General features: G+C 47.3%; 3 protein-coding genes across 3 annotated transcripts; 1 reads left to right on the forward strand and 2 right to left on the reverse strand.

Annotated features, from left to right (window-relative positions):
• Nucleotides 1-3,512: 3,512 nt before the first annotated feature.
• H4C1 (H4 clustered histone 1) lies at nt 3,513-3,889 on the reverse strand. Its single transcript, XM_087857890.1, has one exon. The coding sequence runs from the start codon at nt 3,863-3,865 to the stop codon at nt 3,554-3,556; it is 312 nt and encodes a 103-aa protein (XP_087714016.1). The 5' UTR covers nt 3,866-3,889; the 3' UTR covers nt 3,513-3,553.
• A 717-nt stretch (nt 3,890-4,606) lies between these two features.
• On the reverse strand, nt 4,607-5,094 carry H3C1 (H3 clustered histone 1). Its single transcript, XM_087858231.1, has one exon. It carries the CDS (start codon nt 5,072-5,074, stop codon nt 4,664-4,666), a length of 411 nt encoding a protein of 136 aa, XP_087714357.1. The 5' UTR covers nt 5,075-5,094; the 3' UTR covers nt 4,607-4,663.
• Nucleotides 5,095-7,523: 2,429 nt separating this feature from the next.
• Nucleotides 7,524-9,007, forward strand: H1-1 (H1.1 linker histone, cluster member). The gene has a single exon (XM_045800345.2). It carries the CDS (start codon nt 7,564-7,566, stop codon nt 8,209-8,211), a length of 648 nt encoding a protein of 215 aa, XP_045656301.1. The 5' UTR covers nt 7,524-7,563; the 3' UTR covers nt 8,212-9,007.
• The last annotated feature ends 3,291 nt before the right edge of the window (nt 9,008-12,298 follow it).

Here is a 12,298-nt window from a genome sequence, read left to right on the forward strand (position 1 = left end):
GACATCTCAAACCTGACTTGTCCAAATTAGATACCTTAACACATAAACACCAAATCTGTTCTTCCTCCAGTATTCCCCACCTCAATAAACGGAACTCCATTCTTCCAGGGGCTCGGCTCAGAACACTCGCAGTTCTGTTTGAGCTCTTTCTCTTACAACTTTCATCCAACCCAGTCATCTCTATGTTACAGATCAGTCAGAGCACCTTTCACTACATCCCATGCAGCTACTTACTCCTGGAAAAGCCACAATCATCTTTTGTTCAGACGACCATAATGACTCCTAACTAGTCTTTCTGTTTCCACTTTTAATAGCTAGTTTTTTTCTCAACCCGGCAACAAGAGTGATCATTTCAAAAGATGTCATGTCCACCCTCAGAACTTTCCATCTTCATAATAAAAGCCAGTGTCTTTATCCCAGCCTACATGGAGGGTAGCCAATAATTCCAGTTTGTCTGAATTTGAGGGGTTTCTGGGGATGTGGGACTTTTCAGCCCTAAAACTTGGAGAAAGTCCCAGGCACAGGATGAGTTTGTCACCCTACCTAGATGGCTTTCCATGCTCTGGGCCCTGGTCACCCTCTGATCTCATTTGCTATCACATTTCTTTGTCTTCACTGACCTTTTGGCTGTTTGTGGAACAGACCAAGCATGTTCCAGTCTCAGAGCCCTTGTACTTATTTTTCTGTCCTCCTAGAAGTATCTTATCCTGGTACAGGGGAGGATTTTACTTCTGCCCTCTTAGGGTCTTTTGACAAGCCTAAGAATTAAATCGACAGAAAACAGGTTAACAGGAGAAAAGCATACAATTCGTTTACATTTATATAAGTACATATATATTTTTATATATAGACATTGGGGTACACCAATGTGTTTTCCATGACCAAGGTGCTCTCATAAGGAAATGAAGACCTAAAGAAGCAGTTAGAGTTTAACACTTATATACTGAGCTGGACAAAGAGTAGTAAACTGAAAACACAACAAGGCAAGGAGGCTGGGGTTAGGGTAGTGAACTGTGGGAAAGTAGGAAGATAAGAGTTAGTTTACAAGGTTTGTTTGTACAGATTTCTCCTGTCCTCAGCTCCTTACCCAGGCGATAAAAATGTTACTTTCCTCGTCATATAAGGATGACATCTTATATCGGGAACTTCTCTCCTGCTTTTAGGAATAGAAACTACATTGTTTTTCAAGTGCCTTTAATCTTTATGTCACTGGATGGCTGCAGACTTCATTTCATTCAGGCCTCTGCTCAAACACCCTCTTAGGAAAGAGAACTTTCCTGACTACCGTATGTAAAATAATACCCCTTTCTGCTCATTCTTTAAAATAGCATAATCAATACGTTTGATTGTTCTGTCTTTCCCAACTAGAATATAATTCTTAGAGAGCAGGGACTTGATTTTGTCCCTCCAGTGTCCCTAGCACCAAAACAGGGCTGACAGCTAATAGGTAGTCTATGAAGGTTTGTTGTGTGGGGAGAGGAAAAATATTTTTCCTTCTACCCTTCTAAATTCTTGACCGAGAACTCCCTGTAATAAAAGGATAGATTAACAGGAGAAAATAAAATTTAATTATGCACATATGTACAGGAGCCCCACAAAGATATAAGATTCAAGGAAGTGAACAGAGGAGGCAGCTTTTATATCTGTTAGACAAAGAAAGAATACCTTTCTGGAGAAGTGAAAAGACAAAGTGCTTTGGGCTAGAAGTAGTAAATGGTAAAGAAGTAACAAGGTTTGTTCATTGAGCCTTCTCAGCCCTGAATTCCTCATCCCTGGTGATAAGGATGTTTTCCTTCCCCGTGGTTCAAGAGGGTGCTTTTCACATAAAAGTTTTATCTTCTGCTTTCAGGGAGAAAGAAAGAAAGAAGTAGGGGTAATGTGGGGGTGGAGGGGATGTCAGGGTGATTTTCTTGCTTCTGAAGCTTAAACTCCTTGCGTTCAACATATTTAATATGCCGAGGTAGCATATTAGGGGATAGCATGTCTTGAACCCCATCAGTTGAATGAGCGTACTCATGAAGTTTCCACACAAGACCCGAGGCCCACTAGAGTGCTGCCACAATTATCTACTGATCCTTAACTTACCACTGCCTGCATCAATCAGTATGGCAGTTTGTCCTCTGGATCTGAGGAATGATGCAGAGCGGCAAGTCAGGCAGCATTATCTTTGTTTTCAGCAAGGCCTTCATGAGTGCGAGGACTGAGGAAGGCTCAGAGGCTTTCCCCCAGGGCAGTGAGCATGACTAAAATGGATACAGTACTATCTACAAGGCTATGAATAACAAAGCCAGGCCAACCATCACAGAAACTGGTCATGTCTATTGTTGTGGCAACTACCCCTTCCCTCCCACATAGAAAATCGGTATCCACACATCCCTCTACATATACTCTGGATCCAGGACAAGGAATTCTGTCTGCTTTGCTCACAGATGTACCCCAATGCCTACAAGAGTAACTGGCACATTATATGAGGTCAATAAATATCTGGAAGGAACACCCGCTAAGGAGAACATAAAATGACCACTCTCGCAACCAGGCCCATTTTTCTCCTCTGGCCATCCCGGATGCGGCTCTGAATTCTTCCCGTTGTCAATTTAGATTAAGTCAAGGCAAGGTATTTTTATCATTCCCCAAGAAATCTTGAAGGACAGTTATCAGGTGGAGAGGGGGCCCCAAAAAGCTAGGAGAGACACCGGATGAAGCCGACATCCTGAGCCTGTAATCAGCTCGTGGGCTCTGTCGCCCTCGCTCTATTTTATTGAGATGTAGTTTATACACCATAAAATTCACCCAGAATTAGCCGCCCTAATTTCCATTTCTCTGTGAAGGAAGAAAAAGTATGCCGAACTCGTACGGGCTCTGCTGACAATGAGAGGCACTTTCCTCCCATAAACCATATGTCACTTTCCCCTCAATCCCGTGACCTGGGTTTTCTGGTTTCTCCCCTACCCATTTCCAGAGACTATTTTTTGGAGCCAAATCATTGTGAGTGGTGAAACTTCAGTACTGTTTTCAGAAGGACACTTGCAGGTCTCTGAGTCTACTTCATAATCCGCAAAATGATAAAATTTAAAAATTCCTAACCCAGGGCTTTGGGGTTTCTGGCCAGCCTTCCCATCCCCCAGTCTGGCTCTTCTGGGAGTTGGGGAGGGCGCACATGAGATCATCAGTTCTGATTGGTTGACAACCACGGATGGGCCCTGCTGATTGGACAACGTTCTTCTTTGTTCCTGGAAATCGTTGCAAGTTCCTCACTCTACTTGGTTCTTCCCCACTTGAGTTGGAATATCATTTCCTCCCTTACTCGTGTGCAGAGAATGGGGACAGAGGAGCTGGCTAAATACGGTTCAACTAAGGGAGTTCCTTTGGGTTAATCGTATATCGCCACGGTTTTACTTCTAAAAGTCCTGCAATCCTACGGGATTCAGTCATTAGATCTGTTTTTAGTTTTAACTACAGTTAAATAAGGGGACAGCCCTTTTTTGAACAGTTGGGTGGCCCTGAAAAGGGCCTTTGGTTGAGAAATGCAATTTTCTGGTGGTGAAATCAGAGCTTAGCCCCCGAAGCCGTAGAGGGTGCGGCCCTGGCGCTTGAGCGCGTAGACCACGTCCATGGCCGTGACCGTCTTGCGCTTGGCGTGCTCCGTGTAGGTGACGGCGTCCCGGATCACGTTCTCCAGGAACACCTTGAGCACCCCGCGGGTCTCCTCGTAGATAAGGCCGGAGATGCGCTTGACGCCGCCGCGCCGGGCCAGCCGCCGGATGGCGGGCTTGGTGATGCCCTGGATGTTGTCGCGCAGCACCTTGCGGTGGCGCTTGGCGCCCCCCTTGCCCAGGCCCTTCCCGCCCTTGCCGCGACCAGACATGGCTTTCCGAGGAGCAAACCAACAGCAAGTAACAAAGCAAAGGAGAGCTGGTCCTTATATAACGACGTCCCCCCCCCACCCCACCCCCTGCAGATGTAAAGAATGGAAAGAGCGCAGGCGGGAAATGTGACGCAAGCAGTCCCCTCCCTTAATCCCGCCTCCAAGCCCCAGGAGCTCCGGGCGGGCGGGGGATCAGAACTCGGCTTGACCGTTGGTGTTTACTCCAGTAACTGGACTACATTGTTCTAAGGGGGAACTGGGCTTACAGTAAACTCATGTGTGATTCCAAAAATATTCTAAATAGAATATTTAATGCAAAAAGCTTGCTTCGCAATAATTTCAGTAATGCCAAAAATATCAAGATCAAAGAAAATGTAAGCTGAGCAGCTTATGATAAACCAGGTTTCTTTTAGACCTGTTAATAGCACGTTTGATTACACTATTCGTGTTCATGTTTTAAACTGATGCTCAGGAGGCCCTATTTAATGCTCTTCAAATGGTAACGGTTTCGTGCCCCTCTTCAAACGCTCACTGGCTTGTTCTCAGAGCCTAAGTGAACAGTACTTCCTTTTTACTGGACCAATTTTGTTCGGATATACGGGGAATATTTAGACAAAAGCAAGCATCCGTAACCCATTAGTGTTGCCAATCCATATTCTCTTGTTTCAAAGTGCATGGCTATTCACATTAACCTGTTGCATTGGTAAGTTAGTTTTACAGCCATTTTACTTGAAAACGTGGGTGGCTCTGAAAAGAGCCTTTGGTTGACGTTTCAAAGAAAAAAAAGCCGGTAGCGTATTACGCCCTCTCCCCGCGAATGCGGCGCGCCAGCTGGATGTCCTTGGGCATGATGGTGACGCGCTTGGCGTGGATGGCGCACAGGTTGGTGTCCTCGAAGAGCCCCACCAGGTAGGCCTCGCACGCCTCCTGCAGCGCCATGACGGCCGAGCTCTGGAAGCGCAGGTCGGTCTTGAAGTCCTGCGCGATCTCGCGCACCAGCCGCTGGAACGGCAGCTTGCGGATCAGCAGCTCGGTGGACTTCTGGTAGCGCCGGATCTCGCGCAGGGCCACCGTGCCGGGCCGGTAGCGGTGCGGCTTCTTGACGCCGCCCGTGGCCGGCGCGCTCTTGCGGGCCGCCTTGGTAGCCAGCTGCTTGCGCGGGGCCTTGCCGCCCGTCGACTTGCGCGCCGTCTGCTTAGTGCGAGCCATTACACCTAAAACAACCTACCAAACACTATCACAAATACGCCGCTTGGAGTACTTGGTAGTATTTATAGGGAGTACGGTGTAGTGATTGGATGAGAAAATGCTGGCATGTAAGGTTACAGGCTCTGATTGGTCTATCTTTGAGCTTTCCAACAACGGCGCAGTTTCATTGGCTGCCACTCTATCCTCGTCTCTTCAGGTTTTTCTTTCTTCACATCTGATTTTCGTAGTCTGAATACAGTGCTTCGAACGTTTCCTTTTCAAAAAACTAAACGTTGACTTCATTGGTATTGTAGTTCAAAACTCTATATTTTCGTCCTTGGGGAGAAATCTGAGAAAAATTGCCCTCAATAATGTAGTCTTTATACCCCCTGTTCAATAACCCCAATAACCTCACATCGCATTGCAAGTTTCTGAACACTTTTTCACAAATGAGATCCCTTTATAATGCTTAAATAAAGGACAATCTCAACCAGAGTAAAATTACACTGGCGTTTAAAGAAGAATTTCCAGTAATCGGGCACCTTTTTTGTTAAATGTCAATGCTGACTTCTGAACTTGGAGCTTTCTGGAACTTACATTTTCCCACGCCTGGAGTACGTTTTGCCAGGTGTAAAATATCAGTGACTAAATTCTCCAGTACCAACTTCTCCGCCCTTTGCGGAGCAGGCGTGTACTCGGTCCAATCAACTGAATTCAGAGCCACAAGAAGAGTAAACTTCTCTTTGCCAACACCTAACCTTATAGCTCTTAAAAATTTTCAAGCTTAAAAACATCAAAAGTGACCATTTTGTACTGTACTAAGAGTAGGTAGGCCAGATTCTACCTTTTCATTGGTTGAGTACTTTTATACTGTCAGCCAGTAAGAAATCTAGTATCCTTCATTTGGTTGGAACGTTCGTATTTTATTTGAAGCCTATTTAATCCAATGGATACACAGGAGGCCGGAACGTTAAGAAATTCCCGAATCCAGTGTTTCCTTTTAAAAAGGTACGTTTAATTAGAGTCCTCGTTTATTACACTAAGGACGGTTTGTTTTCCAGCAGATGTTCACTTAACAAAAGCTTCCAGATTTGGAAGAAGGTCGTATGCCTATTATTATAATGGTCTCTCCTTTAAACGCCTAGCTTCGGATTGTTCTCTTCCAAATTGGTAGAAATTACAGGTTGCGTTGTGAAAACACAGACTCGGGAAAATGGGAAGTAGTTGAGAGCGGCGGAGAAGGTGTTGGTGGGAACATCCCATTATCGGCCGCCAGCCGGTAAGAGGCCCCTCCGATGTTTGAGGGGAACCGGGAAGCTCGGGTTACGTAGGCCGCGCGGACTTGTTTGAGAACTTCGGGAGCGCAGCGCGGGAAGGAGACGTCACTGCCTCCTCCCGGCCGCCGGGCGACTGCCCCGAGCCTGTGACAAGCCGTGTTGGTGACCGGGCGCAGCCCTGGGAGAGGCGTTTTGTTCTCCCGTTTGTGCTTCGCACAGTGAAGTCACTCGAGCGTCGCTGATGCTCTGAATTGCCCCTTCCAGCCGCAAAGAAGTTAAAGGAGGATGGCCCTATAAAGTTACCCGGACTAGTGCCCTCTCGCTGTCACCCCGAGGCACTCTCACCCCTCACGGCGCCGGTGAGGGGAGCGCTTAGTGCGGCCAGCGCCCCTTTAACGCCCCGCGTGTGCGGGCTTGGGAGCCGCCTGGTCGCCCGGCCGCGTGCTGACGGGAACGGGGCAGGCACGTCAGCCCCTGCTCGGGGCGTGTGGTAAGGACGGAAAAGCTTCGGGAACAAAGGTGCGCTGGACCGTAAAAACAACTTGTTATTCGCTTACGGGAATGTTTCGTTGTGTATTCAGTTTTCCACACGTGCAGCTTGCGTGTTAATCGCGGTGTCAGCGAGTTGAGGTGTTTACCACGCTACTCCTTTGACCGAAATTCATAAAAGGTGACAACCAGAATGTCCTTCTTCAGCGTCGCCGGGAAAGGCAATGGCGTGGGCGAGGACTGGTCCCAGACCCGCAGACCAGGCCTACGCTCCTGCACACCGCCCCCCCCCCACACACCCCGCTTTCCTGCCTCCCTCCCCGGCTATTCGAGAGAAGACTTTTTACATTTACTGCAGATTAGAAACGGTGCCCCTGACGACAGATCCCTGGATTACTGGGCGGCCTCAGGCACAAAGAGCTCTTCCTCCGCCCCCCCCCCCCGGCATGAAAACGCTTGTTTTGTAGAGGGAAGTGGCACCTTCCGACCTTCACGCGCTGCGGAGCCCGACCCCGCCCCTGCCTGGAAGTGCGGTCTGCGCGAGGCCGCAGGGGTGCCGCCGCAGGGTCCCCTCGGGGCCGCGCTGAGGGTCGCGGCGCAGGGGGCGCTCGGGGCCAAGAGGCGGGCGCCGGCGAGCACCAATCACAGCGCGGCCCCGCCCTATAAATACGCCGCGCCGGAGCCTCCGGCGTCTTCCTGCTCAGTCAGGTCTTTGCAGTGTGCTCGGTCCGCTCTGTGCTCACCATGTCCGAGACCGCGCCGCCCGCTCCAGCCACCTCCACTCCCCCCGAGAAGCCCGCGGCTGGCAAGAAAGCCAAGCGCCCGGCCAAGGCTGCGGCCGCTGCCAAGAAGAAGCCCGCGGGCCCCTCCGTGTCGGAGCTGATCGTGCAGGCGGTGTCCTCCTCCAAGGAGCGCAGCGGCGTGTCCCTGGCCGCGCTCAAGAAGGCGCTGGCGGCCGCCGGCTACGACGTGGAGAAGAACAACAGCCGCATCAAGCTGGGCCTCAAGAGCCTGGTGAGCAAAGGCACCCTGGTGCAGACCAAGGGCACCGGCGCCTCGGGCTCCTTCAAGCTCAACAAGAAGGCGGTCTCCGGGGAAGCCAAGGCCAACCCCACAAAGGTGGCGAAGGCCAAGGTGACAGGCACTTCTAAGAAGCCTAAGAAGGTCACGGCGGCTGTTAGAAAAGCTGTCAAGACTCCGAAAAAGGCTAAAAAGCCGGCTGTGACCAAGAAGTCGTCCAAGAGTCCCAAGAAGCCCAAGGTTGTGAAGCCTAAGAAAGTAGCCAAGAGCCCTGCCAAAGCCAAGGCTGTGAAGCCCAAAGCGGCCAAGGCGAAGGTGACCAAGCCAAAGACCGCTGCCAAGCCCAAAAAGGCGGCGCCCAAGAAAAAGTAAAAGCGTTGCAGTTGGAACTTAACTCCAATAACCCAACGGCTCTTTTAAGAGCCACCAACATACTTCAGAGGAAAGAGCTTTAGTACACGTATTCTGGCTCCCGTGCGGAGTTTCACCTCCCTCGCGATCACGGTGTCCGGCCAATCTGCCCCTCACCGCAGTTCCGTAGGTGCTTAAGTTCTCACCGGTGTGCCTGACCTTTTTGGGTGCAGTTTAGCGGTTTGGGAACCACTGGCCTAGTGCTTCGTCTTGCTTGGAGTTAACTATTGGCAAGATCTGGGGAACCTCTTGTGCCTACCTGTGGGTCCGCGTCGCCCTAGCCTCATAAAGTCACCCAGGATACCCAGAGGCTGGGCTGGAGCCCCGCCCTGGCCCCAGCTGGAAGCGTGTGACACGTGCACACCTGGCTGTTCGATTTCTCTGAGGTTAAAGCAAGGCCCTAGTGTTTTCGGGACGATGGGCGTTTAAAGCGGTCTTTCCCGGATTTGGGCTCCCCTGAGAAGTGCTTGTGGGGTAACCAGTGAAACCGAATGCTTGGCCACACCCTCCGCGGATGCGGCGCGCCAACTGGGTGTCCTTAGGCACGATGGTGACGCGCTTGGCGTGGGTGGCGCACAGGTTGGTGTCCTCGAAGAGCCCCACCTGGCAGGCCCCGCGCAGCGTCCTCAGCCTGAGCTCTGGAAGCGCAGGTGGTCTTGGCGCGGCGCCTTAGTGTGGGTCGGGTTGCCGGCTGCCCGCAAGTTTCTGGCCTTGGTTGCGATGGAGCCCGAGCCCAAAAGCCCTTACCGAGCTTCGGTGCATATAGAAAACAAAGCTGCCCTGATCGGATGATATTTGAAAATCCACTCTGTACCTAACTAGAGCGTATTTCATGGCGCGCAGGGCTTTCAATTCTGGCGGCGCTATACCATATTAAGTAAGGAAAGACTCTCGTAGGACTGTCCCTTTAGGCTTTCGAAATTTAATTCCAGGATACAGATTTTAATCCTGTCTTTCACCTCCAGGGAGAAAACAGCATATGGTGAACGAGCTCAATTGGTTGTAAAGGCTTATTTTTACACATGCCCCTGTATATTCTATTCTTTTAGATCTTTATTCCCACTGTCTTGCTGGGCTCCCACTGCCATACAGGCACTTCACATGTCTGCTCCCCCCGCCTCCTTAAACTGGCGTGTAGCTATTCATGCTTTCTTTGAACTCCGTCTTTTAGGAGCACCTGTCATCCACATGCATGATCATCTTGGTTTTCTATTAGAGTTATTTACAAAACAGTGACTTCATACACACTGCTTCTTAAAACCTTTCGAAAATCCTTTCAAGTCAAATCCTCTTCTAATGTTCTTCACGTGAAGTAACATAAGCTATTCAACCATTTCCTATTGATAAGCATTGACATTGTTTCCATTTACCACTGCTGACGTGGTGGAACAGAGTTCCAGCACTGAAATTGCTAGATGAGTGCATTTTATATTTCAGTTGGTGCTGACATATCCTGAAAATAACTCCCCTTCATCCATTCCAGCCATTAAGGTGTGGTCTCAATTTTTGCCAGTCTAAAGGGTGTAAAATTACTTCACATTGTCACTTTGATGTGGATTATCATGGTCACTAGTATATCCTTTCTTTAGGTTTATTGGTCATTTGAATACACTTCTGAGAGAATGCAGGCTTATCCCTTTGCTCATTTGCTTCATTGGGCAGTTTGTCTTGTCACATTGTGTTATTTCTATAGGAATGAACTTATCACCTCTGTTGCAAAGTTTTCTAATTTTGGCATTTTTTTACTATATTTTGTTTATGGTGGATTTTCCATTTAAATGTATTATATAAAATGAGATCTATATAAAATCCCAAATATTAAATGTTAGAACCGTAGCTTTTCTTTTAAAGCTTCTAGATTTCCATTCTTGGTTTAGAAACTGAACCCCACCCCTCCATTATTCATGCAACAGCCTAGGTTTCCTTCTAAAAATTGTTGCTTCCTAAACAAATTTTTAGTGTCTAATCCATCTAAGATTTTATGCACTTCAGGATAGAATCTGAGTTTACATTCTCTCAGATAGTTGGCCTGTTGTCCTAACACAAATAATCCATCCAATTCCCCCACTGTATGTCCTCTGTTATTAAAGTCTTAAATAGGATTTCTGTGTTCTTTTCTATTGATCTCTCCATATAAGTCATATACGTCTATTAATTTGTATGCTTGTTTCTACTGTGAACAGAAGGCTCATTTCCTTTAGGTCTTACTGCTAGGAAGGAGGAAATGGATTGATATGTTGTATCCAGTGAACTTAACCAATTTCTGGGATTCCGCTTCTTGTACTTTTTAAAATAGAGCCCCTTGAGTTTTTCCTAGTCATCAGCAAAATAACTTTTATCGTTTTTTGTTTTTTTGTCCTCAATATGAATACCAAGCATTTTACTTCCTTTTTGTACTGCATTTGCTGAGAATGTCCAAAGTAAAGTTAAATAACTTAGCAGGAATCCCTTTTCAGTTCTTGGTTTTAATTAAGCTATTTGTCCTTTAGGATATTTAAGTTTTGGCATCTCCATTATTTTAAATGATACCTTCAAATTTTATTTTACTTTTAGAAAAATTTTCAATAGCTTTTAGATTTTAATATATTGATATATGATTTTCTTCAAACTCAATGTGGCTGGAAGAATGAATGAGAAAAAGACGTGTTTTTCTAAGGCGGTCATCTAAGAGAGAAGCAGGTGTGCTGTGGTAGAGCTGGCTGCAGGAGGGGGAGTCAGAAATTCTGAGTCCCGGAGGTTACCAACTGGATGAGGGTGTTAGCAACTGGGTTCAAAGGCTGCTGATTGACCAAACTGAGTACAGGCCTGAGAACGGTCTCTTCGTTAAGTAGTATGGAGGTGACCGGTAGCTTCGAGAAAAATAGTTCTGGGGAGGATGGAATTGAATGAAGGTGGAACTATAAGTGTGGGAATCATTGGGTAATGGATGGCATTTAAAGCCATGAACCTGGGTGAGGTCTCCAAGAGGGTGACTGAGGTAGAGAAGAGTATAAAAGGGAAAGTGCTGAGTCCGGAGGCATCAAACATCAAGGGCAGAGGAGACCTAGTCCTGACCATTTATCATTAATAAAACTGAATATTCTTCTTTGTGCTTCCATTTGCTAATTTAAAAGTTGCATTAGAGCAGTGTTGTTCATGGCCTGTCAGGAATAGGATAGATGAGAACATATTAGAGCATGCCACACTGTAAAGGTATATATGGCTTCCTGGAATTTAGGTTTGGGGCACTTACATTATTAGGCATATATATGTATGTGCTGGGTCAGGAAGAAGCATATCTTACTGGGGTCACGATCAAGTCTGAAAACCAGTGGCAAGAGCCTACTGTTTTGATGTTCTGACCACAGAATCAGATCTAACATCTACATAAGACAGTAGAGAGACTTGAAATCCATCTCGTTGTCCCAGAGATCTTCCAGAGACAAGTGGGTAACAAGTGACAGACAAATTCTATTATTCACTAACTGATTGTCTTTGCCTGTGGGGAGAAAGAAAAGAGGTGCAAAGCACAGGAGTCACAGGATTTCCTCGACTGGCGGAAGATCAGTGTAGGCCCTTTAAAGTACTGATGACAGAGTTTGGCTCTGGAAGTCCTACAATTGCACATAAATGGGAAAAAGGAGGGGAACTCTCACATCTTGATGCTGCAGGTCTTATTGTGTCCTATGTGCCCAAAGGAAAAGGGGTGAACACGGGCAGGGGCTGAGTCTGTTCTTTTCTTTACACCATAGCCTATTTTTCAGATCTTCAACAATGTGTACATGCAAATCTGAGGGGAAAAATTATTCTACGTACAAAAATAGAACTGGGTTAAAATAGAAGTATTAACTGCTAAATGGTTGTTCAGTGAAATGGTGGCCTAGCCCCTACCCACAGCATTCTGTGTGTAAGCTCCATTGTTTATTTCACCAGCCGCCTGCTGGATTTTACAAATTGATTTCACAAAACTACATCATTTTCAAGTGTGTCTCAGAATGGGTTTCCAGAGTGGGCTTTCTGTATCTAAGGGTAACAAGCAACCTTGCAAGCTGCAGTTTACAGTAAAATA

The sequence above is a fragment of the Ursus americanus genome, chromosome 32 (genome assembly GCF_024610735.1).
Source record: "Ursus americanus isolate L20-20 chromosome 32, mUrsAme1.1.p, whole genome shotgun sequence".
Taxonomy (NCBI): domain Eukaryota; kingdom Metazoa; phylum Chordata; class Mammalia; order Carnivora; family Ursidae; genus Ursus; species Ursus americanus.

Excerpts from the sequence above, each read along its gene's own strand:
- H4C1 (XM_087857890.1), bottom strand. The coding sequence starts at position 3,865 with ATGTCTGGTCGCGGCAAGGGCGGGAAGGGCCTGGGCAAGGGGGGCGCC.
- H3C1 (XM_087858231.1), bottom strand. The coding sequence starts at position 5,074 with ATGGCTCGCACTAAGCAGACGGCGCGCAAGTCGACGGGCGGCAAGGCC.
- H1-1 (XM_045800345.2), top strand. The coding sequence starts at position 7,564 with ATGTCCGAGACCGCGCCGCCCGCTCCAGCCACCTCCACTCCCCCCGAG.